The 19,103-nt window shown below is 40.5% G+C and overlaps 1 protein-coding gene across 2 annotated transcripts in view; it reads right to left on the minus strand.

Annotated features, from left to right (window-relative positions):
- The window catches only part of BCKDHB (branched chain keto acid dehydrogenase E1 subunit beta), a 306,385-nt gene extending 287,555 nt beyond the window's left edge, over positions 1-18,830 (minus strand). For both annotated transcript variants that reach the window (XM_036767654.1, XM_036767655.1), the window contains exons 1-2: positions 18,581-18,830; positions 1,850-1,927 (exon numbers count right to left, since the gene is read on the minus strand). In XM_036767654.1, coding sequence (XP_036623549.1) covers positions 1,850-1,927; positions 18,581-18,782 — 280 coding nt within the window. In that variant the 5' untranslated portion in view covers positions 18,783-18,830. The remainder of the gene's footprint in view (positions 1-1,849; positions 1,928-18,580) is intronic.
- Between the last annotated feature and the right edge of the window lie 273 nt (positions 18,831-19,103).

Raw genomic sequence — 19,103 nt, forward strand, 5'->3', positions numbered from 1 at the left:
ACAATTACCAGAGAAGTATACACAAACAAACTAGATAATATAATAAGTATGATAATATGATATATTATATTATACATAATATATATGATAAGTATGTATAAACAAACTAGGTAGATAAATTATCTATTTCATCTTTTGTCATTTCCTCTATAGGGTATATATAGTGGCCCAGTGGATAAAGCACCAGGCCTGGAGTCAGGAAGACTTATCTTAGTCTAATTGTGTAACCCTGGGCAAGTCACTTAACCCTTTTTACCTCAGTTTCCTCATCTGTCAAATAAGGTGGTAAAGGAAATGGCAAACCATTCCAATATCTTTGCAAGAAAACCCCAAATAGGTTCACAAAGAGTTGAACATGACTGAATAACAACAACAATTGACTCTTTCTCTTGTTTGGTTAAGAATATATCTCCTATCCATAGCTGTAAAAGAGATATGATCGGCTTCTTTTCTCATTTTTTAATAGCATTATCTTTAATTTTTTTTCTTCTCTTTCTTTTTATTTGTTAGAAGGGATGGCTCTCTAGGGGCAGGAGATGGATATTTGGAGATGAAAGTGATATAAAAGCAAAAGATATCAACAAAAACTATAATAGAAAACAAAGAAAAGAAAAAACATTGGTGGGAAGAGGAATTTGATTAGATCAAATATTCACTGAAGATGTCCATTTTGGAGGTGACATAATTTTGGAGGCATTGAAGAATTGATTCTGAGGATATCTGAAGGAAGAGAGAATAGTAGCCACTCACAGGCCTGTCCTCATTGCTTATCTGTATGGAAACTTTGATCTTCTCCATTTCCAACATGGGCCTATTTGTCTCTAATTAGGTAGCATGGTGGTCCCCCATTCCTGGGAGCTCATCATGTTAATGCAAAACAGTATAGATACCCAACTGGTTTTAGCCCTATTGTAGCTCAGAACTCCCACACTCAAGCAATTCACCAGCCTTAGCCCCCTCAATTCAATAAAAGAGACTACAACTATGTGTCACCATGCCCAAGAGCCACAACTTCACAACCAACTGTGTACCAGAGAGTCCATGAACTTGAATGGGGAAAATATATTTCAATATTTTTGTTTCCTTTGTAACCTTACATTTTACTATACTCATTTAAACAAATCATTCTGGCTTTACCAGACTGCTAAAGGGGTTCATAACACAAAAATAGTTAAAAACTCCTACAGTAGAGAAATCTGCTGCTGGGAGTGCCAAGCATAGGAAGTGGATTCTGCTTTACTTGGATAGCAACTGCCTACATCTCCTGCTCCCATCTCCTTAAAAAATGGAGTTCTCATTTCTCATCTCCAGCAATTTTCCTCCCTCCCTAAACACCAAAAGCTAGGGTGAAATAGGGTCCCTCTCCTGAAAGGGTTTGCATTTTGTACCCTAGGTCTTTGCTCTAGGCCTCTATTTCTTCACCTGTAACAAGAGGAAATTGGACAAGATGATACCTAAAGTTTACTTCCAGCTCTAAATGCTATAATTTTAGGATTATATTATTGCTCGAATCATATCCTAGTTTTTTTTTTCTATTTGCTCACAGGAACAAAATCATATGAAGGGTATTATTAAATCAGAAAGACAAAATGAAATTTCAATGTTAAAGATATTATGAAAGCAAAATTAACTTGATATTGTCCAATAAGTGTAAGACTCAATTATGAGTAAGTTTACCAAAAACATTAATATCGCTATTTATCTTTTTTGTTTTGTAGCATTTGGTCATAATCAAGACCAAATATCAAAATATCAACAATATGAATCACTATTCTGATTAAGAATCCCAAGTCTTTAATTATTCTTCAGTCTTTTAATGTAATGTTCACACAGACACAATCAGCTTTACCTGCAGTAGGATCTTTGGCCAACGAATTATCCAAGGCACTTGTTATAGACTGGAAAAGATTCATTTTCTGGGTTTGTCCTGTGAAATAAAAAATATCATTTTTATATATCTTAAAATAAATAAAAATAAAAATCTATTAGCTAAGTACAAAATTATCTTCATACTAGAGAATAAGCTTTGAAAGATCTATGGAAAATCTCAAGATAGAGAATACTCAAATCGTCAGTTCAACTCAAGAATTAATTGAAGTACCCAGATATTTACAACCCTGTTGGAGAAATGAGACATACATGAAACAATTAGATAATACTACAAGTCAGTACGGAGGCATCTATGTGGCTCAGTGAGTGGAGGGCTGGGCCTGGAGTAAGGAAGACCTGAGTTTCAATTTGGCCTCAGACACTCACTAGCTACATGACCCTGGGCAAGTCACTTAGCCTCTGTCTGCCTTAATTTGCTAGAAAAGGAAATGGCAAACCATTCCAGCATTTTTGTAAAAAGAAAAAAAAAACATATAGGGTCACACAGAGTCAGAAACTACTAAATGACTGAAAAACAACATAGACAAAGTGGGAAGTAAAGAAGACAAGTTCAGGCATCCAGAAAGTCTTAATGGAGGGAGAAGATTCAAATTAGCATTGAAAAATATATCTAAAGATATATGAAATGCAATTATTAAGAAATGATTTTTTAAAAAAACACTAGATTTTTACAGTAAAAGGAAAAATAAGAGTAGAGTGATAGAAATATGTATTTTAGCCCTGGGAAATGCTAGCACGCTATATACCATACAAACATCAATTCACTAAAATCAAATTGAGAATTGTGGGGACTAAGAAATATAGAGAAGCTACTTCACAGACTGTAGAGAGTTCTTTATTGGGAGTTAAGAGACCTGAGTTCTAGCTCTGACTCAGCTGCTAATCAGAAGTGTGACCTTGAGCAAGCTATTTAATGTCTCTGTGCTTCAGTTTTCTCATGTGCCCATGTAAGGGATCCAGACCCGATGATCCCCGAGGTGACTTTCAGCTCAAAAATTCTTTAGCATCTCTGTCTGGACTCTGCTCCTGTCTGGGCTCTCTCACATTGCTTGGTACTATTTGCTTTCTCCTGGCCTGGATACTCCATCTCTGACTGGCTTCCTGCCCAGTTAAGACTTCTGAGTAAAGATTCTGACCAATCTACTCCCCCAGTTTGTCCTGACAGCTGAGACTGCAACCCTGGCTTTGTAACCAGATCTCAAGGTAACTGCAAGGCCCCTTTCTAAAGGAACAGACCTACTCCTTCCCCTCCAGCCCCCAGACAGGATCTTTAGCCTTTACACAGCTCTTAACTATTGTGCTTGACATCTTGGCGTACCTCATTTTCCAAACTCCTCAAACAATTCTTTTATATTAAATTTACTATACATTTACCAAAGTCCCTACCACTTTTTAAGGCACAGAGCTAGGCAAGGGGGATTTAAAGAAAACACCAAAGTCTCCGGGGTCAAACACATTCTACTGGCAGATAGAACATGAACACAGATAAGCACCTACAGAGAAATTTGAGGAGAGAGAACATGAATAAGTGAAGGGATTAAAGAAGACTTCACCAGTCAATAACCTGACCCTATTACCTCCAGTTATTAGTGTTCTCTCCCTCCACCAAAACTGAACTGAGCCTTGAAAGAAGCTAAGAATGCTATCTAAAAAGCAGAGGTAGATAGTACACACAGTACTACTTGTGCATAGAAGGGAAGTGAGAGACGGTCTGTCAAATTGAAGGGAAGAGTTAGTCTTCCAATGTGACTGGAACATAGAGAAGCTATAGGAAATAATTCTCCAAAGGTAGACTGGAACCAGATTATGGAAGGCCTTAAATGCCAGGCTAAGGAGTTTGCATTTCACTCTAGAGAGAATAAAGAGCCACTGAAGATTTTTCAGCATATGTGTAACATGAATAGAATGCTAAAAGTCTTTTGACTGCCACATGGAGGATATATTAGAGAATGGAAAGACTGGAAAGTGGGAAATGAATTCAGAGGCAATCGTAATAGTCTATCATCCCAAGGTGGTGAGAGCCTGAACATTTGAGTGACATGAGTGCAGAGGATACAAGAGATATGAATGTAAGACTTGGCAACTGATGGGCAGTGAGGGGATCAAAGAGTCAAAAATGACTCTAAAGCTGAGACCTTGGGTAACTGATGTTTCAGGCAGGGTCAAGATGGTGGAGCAGTAAAAAAAAAGTACAACCCAACTCTCCCACCAAATCTCCTCTACTAAGATCTAGATTTACAAGAATGGGGAACCTGTGACCTTGAGGCCACGTGTGGCCTTCTAGGTCCTTGGGGTGCAGCCTTTTGACTGAGTCCAAGTTTTACAGAACAAATCCTTTTATTAGGGGGATTTGTTCTTCAAAGTTTGGATTCAGTCAATGGGCCTCACTTGAAGACCTAGGGGGCCACATATGGCATCAAGGCTGCAGGTTTCCTACCCCTGTCTCTAGAAAATGCAAAAGACTGAATTCTGATCAGGAAATCCAAGAAAAAGTCACAGGCAATCATTTTTCCAGCACAGGGTGGCTTAAGGATATAGATAGCTCTAATGACACTAGGGTGGGGGCTGGTCAGGAGTATACAGAACAATTCCAGTCCCCAAGGACTCAAAGAGAATCAAGACTAGGCACCAAGGCAGAAAGCACCAGGGCAAGAAGAGTTGGCAGGAGATCACTGAACTGGTGCAAGGTATAGGAACAGGTGCCATTGGAAAGCTCTGTCATCTACTACCCAGTTCTGGGTCATAGATCCAGGGCCAACTGAGGAGGAGACTTACTTGTAACCAGGGGTGGTAGAGAGGAGCAGTTTCAGTCAACAAAGAACTGAGCAAAGAACAAGTTCAGAAACAAATAATTGCTATTAGGCTCTGATCCTAGGAGCAGAGCAGGGACTCAGTTCTAGTCTCCAGTCCAGGTTGAAGCCTGCAGTGGAATAACCTGGAGTTATTCCAAGTGCAGGAGTCCCAGACCAAAGAAAAGCCTACAATTCAGCAGCTTTGAACCTACAGAGTTTCCTAGCAGGCTAGTTGATGAATGCAGTTATACTATATTGAAACTCCCAGCCAGGGACCAGCCAACACACCCAAAACTGGGTCAGGAATTTGTAGAATTCAGATCAGGAGAGCAACAAGCAGTTTTTGCCCTGGATCACATCACTCTGAGGGCACTGAAAGCTTACAGGCCCCAACATGAGCCGTCAAAGGGGCAGAAAGATGTAAGAGGACAGAAGATCAGGTCAGACATTCCCCCCGACCAGAAGTACACTGAGCCTATCCCTAACATAAAGTCCAAAGTCCTAACATAAAGTCCAAAGCCCTAACATAAGCAGGCTGGAAGAATCAACAAACAAAAGAAGTACTCCACCATAAAGTGCTATTATGGTGACAGGGAAGCTCAAAACCCAAACCAAACAAACAAAAAATAGGATGCAAAAACATCTACAAGCAAAGCCTCAGAGAAAAATGAAGCTTACAGGCAAGTCCAGCCAGAATTCCTCAAAGAGCTAAAGCAAGAATTAATCAAAAGAGAATTTAGGTGACTCTGATGATGGTGGTACCAAGTTAGTTTAACCACCATAACCTGATGAAAATTAACATCCTGTGGAGCAAATATCTGGGATGTCTATGAAGTTTCTGAAATAACATACATAATCCTATTATTTAAATTGTTTATTACAACTGTCTACATGTTTGAAATGTATCAGAGAAGCTGAGTCAACTGGCTCTGCCAGCTGTCCCAAATGGAGATGGACTTCTCCCAGTTGCCAAGGTATGTCACCATTTATTGCACTAATGGAAATCTTGGAACCCTAGTCGTCCCATGAATGTTGTTTTGACATGTTCTTCTTGTGTATTTTTTGCTCTACTTTAAAAAAAAAATTCTGTCAAACCTCCAAGGTCATACATGCCATAGTAGATAGAGTGCTGCCCTGCACTCAGGAAGACCTGAGTTCAAATCATGCTACATTAACAGTGTGACCATGGACAAGTCATTTAATTTCTGAGCCCATTTCTACCTCTACAAAATGAAGAAGCTAGAACAAATGGCCTTAAAAGCCCCTTCCAACTATAAATGTAGACCCCTAAGAAAGAGAGGTAGAAAGCCAATAGATTGTGATGAGACAATGAAATTTCAAAGCTCTTGAATAGAGGCAGTGCATTGGTGAGTGATGGCAAGATCAAGGGCATGAACATCTTTGTGAGTGGCTGAGGCACAGGGGAAGAATAGGTTATGGGAAATAAGTAAGTTGAAGAACTGAGAGGTTAGGTTTTCTACCCCTGATTCTAGAAAATGCAGCAGGAGGCAGAGCCAAGATGGCAGAGTAAAAGCAGGGACTTGCTTGAGCTCTCCCTCAAATCCCTCCAACACTTATAAAAACTTACTCTAAACAAATTCTAGAGCTACAGAACCAATGAAATGACAGAGTGAAACAAGTCTCAAGCCTAAGATGGCCTGGATGATTGCTGGGAAGGGTCTATCGTACTGTGATGGGAGCAAAGCACAGTCCAGTGTGGGCCATGCTAGAACAGACCAGGCAGAGCAGGCCTCAGGGCAATGAATCACTGAGCTGTGGCAGTTTCCAGACTTCTCAACCCACAAACGCCAAAGACAACTTAGCAGGTCAGTGGGAAAACTCTGTTGGACCTGGATAAGAGAAGGCCATGGGGTGGCAGCAGCAGCAGCTGCTTCTGGATCTCCCGGCCCACAGATGGTGGGGGGAATCAAGCAGGTGATCAGAGCAGGAGTGCAAGGATCTCTTTGCTGGTGCTGAGGCAGGAAGGATTTTCTTGCTTTGCCCTGCTTGGTCTGGGTTGTAGTCCTGGGATGAGAAGGAGCGCTGGTGTGGCAGATGATAGAAGGGAGGACAGACTGGGGGAGGGGGTAGTCAGAAGCAAACACTCTTGAAAAGGGACAGGGTCAAAGGAGAAAATCAAATAAATGAGGATGGGATAGGATGGAGGGAAATATAGTTAGTCTTTTACAACCTGACTATTATGGAAGTGTTTTGCATAACAATATATATATATATATATACATATATATATATATATACATATATATATATATGTATATATATATATATATATAACCTATACTGAACTTCTTGCCTTCCCAAGGAGGGTGGGTGGGGAGTGAAGAAGGGAAAGAATTTGGAACTCAAAGTTCTAAAAACAAATGTCAAAAAAATTTTTACATGCAACTGGGAAATAAGATATACAGGCAATGGGGTATAGAAATCTGTCTTGCCCTACAAGAAAGTAAGGGGGAAGGGGATGAGGGTGGGAAGTGGAGTGATAAAAGGGAGGGCAGACTGGGAAAGAGGCAAACATAACACATGCCATCTTGGGGTGGGGGGAGGGGAGAGATGGGGAGAATATCTGTAACTCAAAATCTTGTGGAAATGAATGTTGAAAACTAAAAATAAATAAATCTTTTCTAAAAATGCACTAGACTGAATTCTGATTGGGAAATCCAAGAAAAAGTCCTAAAGAGGGACTTTGATGAAGTCCCCTAGTCTGAGTTCAGGTGTTAAAGAATAAAGAAAGACTTTGAGGCAGGTACTGAACTCATTGAGGAAAAGAGAGTGTCCTGGAGGTCTGAAGACAATAGCTACTAGGATTCTGATAGGATGGTAGATGTAGATTGTATGAACCTCAAAGGAGAAGATGTTATCAAGTAATGGTGGTACGGGAAGAACCTGGAAGTGTCAATGGAGAGAACTCCCCATCCTCAACCAGGAAGCTGAGGGACATGAGTGAAAAAGTACAGCCAGTGCTGGAAAAGGTAGCCATGGAGGCTGTGTTATCAGGAGGAAGCCAGGACACTCAGAGCCAGAATGTTTTAAGAGTGGTAAAGTAAAAGATTTAAGAAAACAAGTTTGTTGCCTATGAAGCAGACACTCCAGAGGGCACAGTGGAAGTGTAGGTAGGACTGGGGGGGGAGGGGATGGACAGAAGGGTAAGGAGGATGGGAATGAGGAGTCAGTTGAAGGATAGGGAATGGGGTTTGGATGAGGATCTACACGGGTTCAGAATCACTGCTGTGTGGAATATATGACCAGGTGAGAGTTTGTTCATCATTAAGATAATCATTTTAGAGAGATTTCCAAAGTTTTATTATGAGCTAAGAGCCAAATGAGAGAAATTGCAAGTTCTTAGAGTACCAACATACTCTGATTTGGCTAAGTCACCATAAGTTTGTCTTAGAGAGTGGTGTGAGGCTCAGGGAAAAGAAATGATTTGCCCAAGGCCACATAAGTAGTAAATTCTTCCTGACTTCAAATTTAACACTCTATCCACTACACCATATGACCTTTCTCAGGAGTATAACAAATAAAATCATCACTCTTTACTGTTGGCAACAAGTGGTTCCTAGATCCAAAGAAGTAGCTGTGCAACTGAAGAATACAGTGTTTTGAGCAGTTTTCTCCTAGTTTGTAACTAAATTCCTTTAGTAAAACTGAGTGCATTATTATTAGCACAACAAAGACAGCAAAATAGCCAATGAACATGGTTAGACGGAAGCAGGTATGGCTGCCAAGTCTGGAAATGCTGCAGGTACTGTCATTCAGATAACAGGTGAAATTAGCTAAGATATTTAGCACATATGGTGGATCAAACAAAATGGAGTGGTTCAGTCCTTAAGATAGACTGTAATCCTATTTTCAAAGACCATAAAAGAAAGGTAGATGTGAATGGGACCCAAACTTTGATTTCATGGGTATGGGGAATTCCTTAAGAAGAAACTCTCTCAATTCTGAACCATACTTGTGTTACAATTTATAGTCTTAAAGAGTTGCCTGGGGGTACTGAGAGATTAAGTGACTTTCCCAGGACCAACCAGTGTGTGTGTTGGTCAGTGTGTGTCAGAGGAGGGTCTTGAAACCAAATTTTCCTTACTCCAAGGTCAACCCACTATCTAACTAGATTATGCTTCTGCAACTAGGAATATGGAAGAAGCATTCCCAGATACTCTGCCCTGCTTAGACCACATTTGGAGTTTTGCATATACTTTTGGATAAGACAATCTGGGAAAGATACTAATGAGTTGGAAGGCATTTAGAGGAAGGCAATGACAATGGCAGAGGGCCTGGAAATTTTAAAGATTGTGATAATAATAGATAATTCAATAGAATGCTTTAAGGTTTTCAAGGTATTTTTCACGCATTATCTCATTTGACATAACAGTCCTTTAAGGTACCTACTACAGGTATCCCTGTAGTGGGAAAAAGTATATTATGTTATCTTAGGTATGATAAGCAACTCTATTCTGTTTTAAGCCTCTATTTTGTAACTAAGTAGTTATCATGTAAGTTGTTCTTCTGCAATAAGATAAGTACTTGTAAATAGTCTGGCAATCATGTGTGAACCCCAAATTTATAGTAACTATTAATGATTTATGTGTCTCCCAAATCTAGTAAAAACTACTGATACTTTATGCCCCCCAACACCTGGTAAACAATTAATAAACACTTGCTAATGATCTTAGCTTTGATTTCATCACCAATCAGACTTTAGATGTAATTTGGAATACCCTTAGCCAGGATAGTCTGAGTTCTGCCCTGACCTCATTTTGTGTTTGAATTCTGTGTTTGCTGTCCTGACAGAGAAACTTGCCAGAATGCCACACACTTGCCAGAATGCCACACACTTGCCAGAATAACACATGGCCACTGGCTAGGCAAAGAAGAAAGCTTCTTATGAGCACCAATATAAGGCACACTTTCTAGGACCTTCAGGAATTAGGTTAGTTGTTTGTAAAAGCATTGGTGTTTATATTATTTGTCAGATAACTACAAGTTCCATATTAATAAAGTTTGATTGAATGTTATGAAGTCAACCCTAATAAGTATAGATAATCGTAAATAGGTTATAACCACTTTAACTGTGGAAAGTGAAGCTAAGAGCTGTGAAGGAACTTGCCCAAGGTCACATACCTAAGATAAGTCTAAAGTAACATGCTAAATCAAGTCTTCCTGAGTCCAAATCCAGTCCTCTAGCCATCATACCACTAGATCCCCCTCCATCAAGTTGTGGAAGCATAATAAAAGCCTTCTTTTTTATTCAACTGAAAATATTAATGAATATTTCTCTAGTCTAAGGTACTTTTCAGACTCTTTACTTTAGGAAAGGGTCAAAAACAAAATACTAAGACTTCTGGAAAATGTAATAAGAGTGGTAACCAAAAAGTACCTCTTTATGCTTGAAATGTATACCTTTATAGTTGAGTTTATACTTCATTCCCATTCAGAAGGGATTATCTTTTGATTGCTCATAGGGAGGTCCTTTTTTAGTTCTTGAAAGGAATGATCAAAGAAGAAACTGAATAGTCTAAGCAGAAGATTAAATGACTATTGTTAAATCAGAAGGAGTAGAATGTTAACCCAAAACTCTATTTTAACCATTCAACCTTTTTCTTGTTCAAGATTTCTACAAATCAGAAGTTCTTGATTTGGAAGGAAGGTGGTCCCTTGGGGATCCATGATAAATTTCAGAGGCTTTATGTACTTTTTATGCCCAATGGTGTGGAACTAGAGAGGGAGAGAAAATAAATTCCTATTCATTTTTTAAAAAACAAAAAAAAAATAGAGCAGTGGTACAGATATGGAATGTGCATGCACTTTTGGATGAAGTCACTAGTGTTAGCTTTGCTTAACTATTTTACTTTGTTATAAGACAGCTTTCATGGGGTAGGAGAGTAATCTGGAAATATTTGTAATGTGAAAACAAAACAAGACAATAAAATTGTAGAACAAAGAAAAAAGTGAGGTCAGGCACCAAAATAGAGGACAGACAAAAGAACAACTTAATTCCCAGCAAAGAGAACTATGCGTCCATGCAATCCCACAACAGAATTACATACAATGAGGAACCAGCATGAGATAGAAACAAAGACTCAAATACAAATACAAACCGACATAGAAATACTAGATGCCATTGAGTTGCAGACACATGCTTGGACCAGAAGGAGGCCTGAACATCCATGTAGCATCCCAAAAAGAAGTCAGACAGAAATAAAAAATGAGACTGGGCCTTGGCAAGAGAAACTAGAAGAGTATTAAATGTCCAGTTCACTTGGCAATAGAGGCCCATAAACTACTCCCGCACAACCCCCAAGGGGAAAAAGGGAGAATATATCAGAAAGGAGCCGTGATGTTAAAGGGTAGCTGGAATCTAATTCTTCACTACTACGGTGAGGCACATTACTCTGCACCTCCTTAAGAAGACAGGGTTGTGGGGGAGAGGGATTCACCAGAAAGGAAGAGTACTTAATAATTTAGCAACTTTATCCAAATGCGGAGAGGGTTTCTCTAGCCCAGGGTGACACTATAAATCATAGCAACTTGATAGGTCCCTGTAGGAGATAGGAAGCAACAGAAGGGTCTTAATGGATGATAAATTGGGGTATGGGTCCTTTATATTTAATTATTGGATTAAATAAAGCTTTCCCTATACTACTTAACCTGAGTGTTTGCATGCAAGCAAAGAGTTCGTTTAGATACACATTATTAGCCAAATTCTGATGTTCCCAGAAAAGACCATTAGTGGGGCCCAAGCCAAAAATTTTGAGAAAAAAACTACCCCAACACAAAGGGTCCAAAATGGCCCAACTAACGTACATATTACATTTAGGTGGTTCATTCAAGTCTGATTTTTTACACATGACCACAAATTCCATTATTATTAAGGAACGATACTACACTCCTCACCCAGTATTCTCTACAACCAGCAACTCTTTTGAGATAAAAATCAGTGTCAATAAAGCATGCACCCCCCACTCCCATGCAAGACAAATGCCACATTCCTGTGGAATTAGCATGAAGGACTATCAACAGCTCCTGTTAGATGAATATGAGAAGAACGAAAATGCTTCTGTCAAATATGAAAGGAAATAGTGGGTTCTTGGGCTTGCAGACAACTTTACATGTTAAGCCATGTCCCTGAGAGTTGAAGAATCTTACATTAATAGTAGAATGTAGTGGAAAGGACACTGGATTTGGATTCAGAGAAACTGGATTCAAATCCCAGCTCTACTACTTACTCCCTCTATGACTTTAATCCGTGTTGGCCTGTTTCCTCATCTCTAAAATGAGAAAGTTAAACTAGATGATTTTGAAGACCTTTCTAGCCCTAATCTGAGCCCATGATCCTAGCTGTCAAATATGATCCTTTTTGTGACATTCAGCATCAAAGTGTATTAAACCAAACTTTGTTTCTCCTTTTCTCAGACCCTTCTAAACTTCATCTTCAATATCTCTTCCAAATGATGAATTTCACTGTGTTTGTATTAGCCCTAAGTGTCGCTGATCAGTCAACAAGCATTTAAGCCTTTCTTAAATTTCTAAAACTAAATCAATGCATTGAATGGAACTGATTTGCTTTTATCTACAAAGCAAAAGCGTCAAAAATGGCTTCACAACTATTTCTAATGACTCAAGACTTTGTAACAAATAAGGTAAAAAGTTTTGGAGGTTGTGTGGGAAAGGAGGGCCGAACAATGAACATTCTGATATTCCTTGACATTTAGGAGTAGAAATTTGTCCCTGGTTCATATTGAAATGTAATGTCAAATTTTATCTGTTCTTGTCCAGGAAGAAGCTTTTTCAAATGTTCTGCTATGTACATTATATACAGTCTAAATAGCATATAACAGACAAGACGGAGGGCAAGCTTTTAGATATATCAGTCTTTATCCTGCAACCCAGAGAATCTCATCAGGTCTTTTTCTGTTCATATTCATTAACTTCAAGCATGGAGTATTAGAAAGAGCACCGAACTTGGGAATCAGAAAGACCTAGCCCAAATCCAACTCTGGACACCAGGACAAGTCAGCTAAACACTCTGGGCTTCATTGTATCATCTGTAAAATGGTAAGAGTTGGATTTGATGACATCTGAAGTCCCATCCAACCCTAACTCTATGATCCTATGAACAAATATTCATCAAGTACCTTCTATGCAATGTCCAGTGCAAAGCCCTGGGGGGAAGAAATGAGATTTAAATAAGATATAGTCTTGGTCCTCAAACAGATTATAATACCTAGCAGACAGATAAAAGTCAGGTCATTGACTTCATATATAAGAACTTATTAAACACTTACTATGTTGCAAGCACTATGCTAAGTGCCGGGGACACAAAGACAGACAAAATGATTCCTGCACTCAAGGAGGTCACATTTTAATGACAAAGACAATGTGCAAACAATTACGTGGAAACAATATGCAGACATGCATATTGCAATGTGCAAAAGTTTATGCAATGTGCAAACAATATGCAGAATATATGCAGAATAAATTGGAGGAAATCTCAAAGAGAAGGTAAGTTAAACACAACAGGGCTCATCAGTTTGGGGGAAAAAACAGAGGACTTTGATGGAATGATCATCTAAGATCACAGATTTTCCTGCCATGCTTCATGCCCTGCAGCCTCTCATCGGGACCTAGAACTCCCACCCCAAGGCCATGCTCATAGGTAACAGCTCTCTAAATCTAGCAAGTCCCAGCCACCTGATTTTGCCTTCTTCCTGATGTGCCAATGCCAGGCATACCAACTCCTCCAGGCTTTCTACCTATAACTTGGGAATTATAATCAAATCAAGATTATTATTGTTTCTGGAAGAGACAGGCAGGTATATTGATTGCCCATGGTTCCACTCACCATCCCTATCTATGACTTTATCCTTCCCTGGTTAATACTCCCCTAAGTAGGGAGTCTGTCCCTATTAGGATATAAATTCCTTGAGAGCAGGGAATGTCTGCCCTTCATATTTGAATTTGTATCCCCAGTGCTTTCAACAGCGTATGGGCTTATTAATGCTGTTTCATGAAGTTATTCACACATCTAGAGCTGGAAGGGACCTCAGAGAGTCCAACCTCTTCAATACGGAAAAAATTTGTTCTTATCCAGAACAACTAAAAAACCAAGGAGGTTTCTAGCACTTCAGATAAATTTGCAAGGTTAATATGCAAAAAACTTGCACAGGATGAAGTAGAGGGCTTTACTAACAAGTGAAAGCTAAAACAGGGACTTCAGTTTTCCCTTCCACAATCTCAGGGGTTAAGGATTTGGTACCCACATAATCTGGAAAATCCACATAAAAAATTTGGCCCTCCTTTCATACCAGAGAAGTCTGAATTTTATTTCTTTTTCTTTTATGGGGTATTTACAGTAGCTTATTGTAAAATTTGGGTTAAGCATTTCTGAGTTTCTAAACATTTTCTGTATTGTCCACTGGCCTTTGCATGTCATCTGTGGCTTCCATGAAATTCCCCAAAATTCCCATTTACAGTAATTTTTTATGCCAACCCATGATATATCGAAACCATGATGGGGAAAGCCGAGATGTGGAAGGAATAACTGTACTATGCTGGAAAGATTCCATGTATGGATCCGAAAGTTGACTGTATCTACTTTCTGAGGACTAGGTTAGCTAAGTACAGAGGTATAATGTTATGACAACCCATGAAACAATGTGTAAAATGGCCTTTAGTCCTAAGCAATCCTCTTCTACTCTTCCCAATAACATGGCAGCGTGGTAGATAAGGAGACAGAAGATACAAAGAATCACACTGCTTTTAACTGTTGCCAAATACTTGCTACAAACGCTAATGGTGGCCAGTCTAAATACGGGATCTTTGTCCAATGACGACAAAAAAAAGACATATACTGTAAACGAAATGATCACATCAGTCTTGCTAATCTCACTATTAAAGAAACTAGAACCTGTAGCTGAATGGAAGCATGGCTCACAGGTTCTCATTGGAGAAGAAAAAAAAAAGTTTAGCAGAGTTGATTTTCTTGTTATCCAAAGTCATCAGGAAACAATTTCATGAGATACTAAGCCACCTAATACTTCAGGACTAATGATGAATATTTGCAAAAAAAAAAAAAAGACCACCATGAATATAATTGCAGTTAATGCAATAATATCTATTATACAGGAAAAGAAAGAGAATTCTATGAAGAATCTGAACAAACGAAAAATCATTTATTAAGCATCAGTGTGTCAAGCACTGTGCTAAGTACTAGGGATACAAACAAAAAAAAAAAAAGATGAGACAGTCCAGCTGTCAAGGAGCCAGGTGGAACAGGCCTTAGTGCCCTGAATCAGTGAGCTGTGGCAGTTACCAGACTTCTCAACCCACAAACACCAAAGACAACAGAGAACATTAGTGGGAAAAAATTTCGGGGACAGAGTGAAAGGAGTTCGTGGTTGTCCACCACCCCAGGGGTGATAGAGGTGATGCAGCTCTGAGGCTGCTTACAGAGCTACAGCTGCAGTTGCTTCTGGCCCCAGGCCCACCTGGTGGGAGGAAATAAATGGTGGATCTGAGCAGGAGTGCAGAGCCAGCTTAGATCTGAGTCCGGCCTGGGGTTGGCAGTTCTTGGGGGAGGAGTAGTGCTGGTGTGGCAGAGCTTGCTGTGTAGAAATAGCTCTGAAAACGACAGCGCATCTCCTCAAGCTTGGAACAAAGTACTCTCTACTCTACAGGCAGTCATACCCCAATGAAAAGCTCAAGGGTCAAGTAGTTGGCTGGGAACATGGCCAGGCAGCAAAAACAGACTCAGATTCAGTCTCAGACTTTGGAATCTTTCTTTGGGGACAAAGAAGACCAAAATATGCAGCCAGAAGAAGTCAACAAAGTCAAAGAGCCTACATCAAAAGCCTCCAAGAAAAACATGAACTGGTCTCAGGCCATGGAAGAGCTGAAAAAGGATTTGGAAAAGCAAGTTAGAGAAGTAGAGGAAAAATTGGGAAGAGAAATAAGAGTGATGCGAGAAAACCATGAAAAACAAGTCAATGACTTGCTAAAGGAGACCCCAAAAAAATACTGAAGAAAATAACACCTTAAAAAATAGACTAACTCAAATGGCAAAAGAGCTCCAAAAAGTCAATGAGGAGAAGAATGCCTTGAGAGGCAGAATTAGCCAAATGGAAAAGGAGGTCCAAAAGACCACTGAAGAAAATACTACCTTAAAAACTAGATTGGAGCAAGTGGAAGCTAGTGACTTTAGGAGAAATCAAGATATTATAAAACAGAACCGAAGCAATGAAAAAATGGAAGACAATGTGAAATATCTCATTGGAAAAAACACTGAACTGGAAAAAAGATCCAGGAGAGATAATTTAAAAATTATTGGACTACCTGAAAGCCATGATCAAAAAAAGAGCCCAGACATCATCTTTCAAGAAACTATCAAGGAGAACTGCCCTGATATTCTAGAGCCAGAGGGTAAAATAGAAATTGAAAGAATCCACGGAGTGCCTCCTGAAAAGATGCCAAAAAGAAAACTCTTAGGAATATTGTCGCCAAATTCCAGAGCTCCCAGATCAAGGAGAAAATGATGCAAGCAGCCAGAAAATAACAATTTGAGTATTGTGGAAACACAATGAGGATAACACAAGATCTAGCAGCTTCTACATTAAGGGATCAAAGGACTTGGAATATGATATTCCGGAGGTCAATGGAGCTACAATTAAAACCAAGAATCACCTACCCAGCAAAACTGAGTATCACACTCCAAGGCAAAATATACACTTTCAATAAAATAGAGGACTTTCAAGCTTTCTCAGTGAAAAGACCAGAGCTGAATAGAAAGTTTGACTTTCAAACACAAGAATCAAGAGAAGCATGAAAAGGTAAACAAGAAAGAGAAATCACAAGGGACTTACTACAGTTGAACTCTTCTGTTTACATTCCTACACGGAAAGATGATGTGTATAATTCACATATACACAAACCCAGAGGGCACAGGGTGAGGTGAATATGAAGGGATGATATCTAAAAAAATAAAATCAAATTAAAGGATGAGAGAGGAATATATTGAGAGAGGGAGAAAGGAAGAGATAGAATGGGGTAAATTATCTCACATAAAAGTGGCAAGAAAAAGCAGTTCCGTTGGAAGGGAAGAGGAGGCAGGTGAGGGGGAATGAGTGAATCTTGCTCTCACCGTATTTGACCTGAGGAAGAAATAACATAGACACTCAATTGGATATCTTACCCCACAGGAAAGAAGGAGGAAGGAGATAAAAAAGAGGGATGACAGAAGGGAGAGCAGATAGGGGGAGGAGGTAATCATAAGCAAACACTTTCGAAAAGGGACAGGGTCAAGGGAGAAAAGTGAATAAAGGGGGATAGGATAGGAAGGAGAAAAATATGTTAGTCTTTCACAACATGAGTATTGTGGAAGGGTTTTGCATAATGATACACATGTGGCCTTTGTTGAATTGCTTGCCTTCCTAGGGAGGGTGGGTAGAGAGGCATGAGGGGAGAGAATTTGGAACTCAAAATTTTAAAAGCAGATGTTCAAAAAAAAAAAGTTGGTTTTGCATGCAAGTGAGAAATAAGATATACATGCAATGGGAATAGAAATCTATCTTGCCCTACAAGAAAGTAAGGGAAAAGGGGATGGTGGGGAGTGGGGTGACAGAAGGGAGGGCTGACTGGGGAACAGGGCAACCAGAATATATGCCATCTTGGAGTGAGGGGAGGGTAGAAATGGGGAGAAAATCTGTAATTCAAACTCTTGTGGAAATCAAAGCTGAAAACTAAAAATATTAAATAAATAAATAATTTTTTTAAAGTGGCAAGAAAAAGCAGTTCTGTTGGAAGGGAAGAGGGGGCAGATGAGGGGGAATGAGTGAGTCTTACTCTCATTGGATTCAATTTGGGGAGGGAATAACTTACACACTCAATTGGGTATCTTACTCCACAGGAAAGTAAGGGCAAGGGGATTAAAAATAAAAGGAGGGGATGATAGAAGGGAGGGCAGATGGGGGAGAAGGTAATCAAAAGCAAACATCTTTGAAAAGGGACAGGGTCAAGGGAGAAAATTGAATAAAAGGGGACAGGATAGTATGGAAGGAAATACAGTTAGCCTTTCAGAACATGAGCATTGTGGAAGTGTTTTACATAATGATACATGTGTGACCTGTGTTGAATTGCTTGCCTTCTTAGGAAGGGTGGGTGGGAAGGGAAAAGGGGAGAGAATTTGCAACTCAAATTTTTAAAAGCAGATGCTTAACAAAAAAAAAAAGTTGTTTTGTTTTGTTTTTCATGCAGCTGGGAAACAAGTTATATAGGGAATGGGGCATAGAAATCTATCCTGCCCTACAAGAAAGTAAGGGGAAAGGAGGTGGGGTGGGGAGTGGGGTGAAAGAGGAGAGGGCTGACTGGGGAATGAGGCAATCAGAATATATGCCATCTTGGAATGGGGGGAAGGTAGAAATGGGGAGAAAATCTGTAACTCAAAATCTTCTGGAAATCAATGTTGAAAACTAAAATGTTAAATAAAATAAAACCTTAAAAAAAGAGAAGGGAGACAGAGCGAGGGAAGGGGAGAGACAGAGAAAGTGACAGAAAGACAGACCGTGACAGAGAGAAGGAAGGAGAGACAGGAGAGACACGGAGAGTCCGAAAAGCCAAGAAAGAGGCAGAGAGGCAGAGACAGACAGAAAAGAGGAGGGAGGGAGGGAGAGAGGGAGAGAGAGAGAGAGATAGAGAGAGAGAGAGAGAGAGAGAGAGAGAGAGAGAGAGAGAGAGAGGGAGGGAGGGAGGGAGAGGAAGATGGAGAGACACGGGTAGGGGACCGAGGGGTGACGCGCTGGTAATGGACAGGAGCCGAAAGAGGGCTGGAGGCAGCCCCCGGCCCCCAGAGAGTCCGGCTCAGGACCCGAGGCCGGCCAGCTCACCATACTGCCTGTTCTCCGGGTCCGGATGAAAGGTGAAGTGAGCCACATGCCGCCTCTGGGCCACATCCCGAGCAACCGAAGGCAGGAGGAAGAGCCGCCCGAGCCGAGCTCCTCCCAGCTGGCGACGGAGCCTGGCTGCCTCCACGACCCCGGCCCTAACTCGCACCCACCGCGCCGTCGAAGCTACAGCTGCAGCCGCCATCCCCTAGTACCACCCGCCGCAGGCTGTCAGGGGGTAGGGCCGAGTACACGCTGCCGGGATGGGGGGTAGGGAGGAGGTACCGAAGCGACATCCCGATTGGCGAGGCCGACAGGGCGGTCACGCGAGACGGGCCTATCGTAACTCGGGATTCGGGGGCGGGGACGGGGCACGGAAGGAATAGGGGCGTGCTTTTTGAAGTGTGGGCATGCGCACTAAGAAAGGGGAGGAAAAACGTGATTGGAGGTGGGGCCTGTAAGGTTGCGCCTCTGAAATCGGCTCTGGAAGTCCCTGCACTTGCCTATGGTCCTCATCTGTCCTTGT

This window comes from Trichosurus vulpecula, chromosome 7 (assembly GCF_011100635.1).
Source record: "Trichosurus vulpecula isolate mTriVul1 chromosome 7, mTriVul1.pri, whole genome shotgun sequence".
Classification (NCBI taxonomy): domain Eukaryota; kingdom Metazoa; phylum Chordata; class Mammalia; order Diprotodontia; family Phalangeridae; genus Trichosurus; species Trichosurus vulpecula.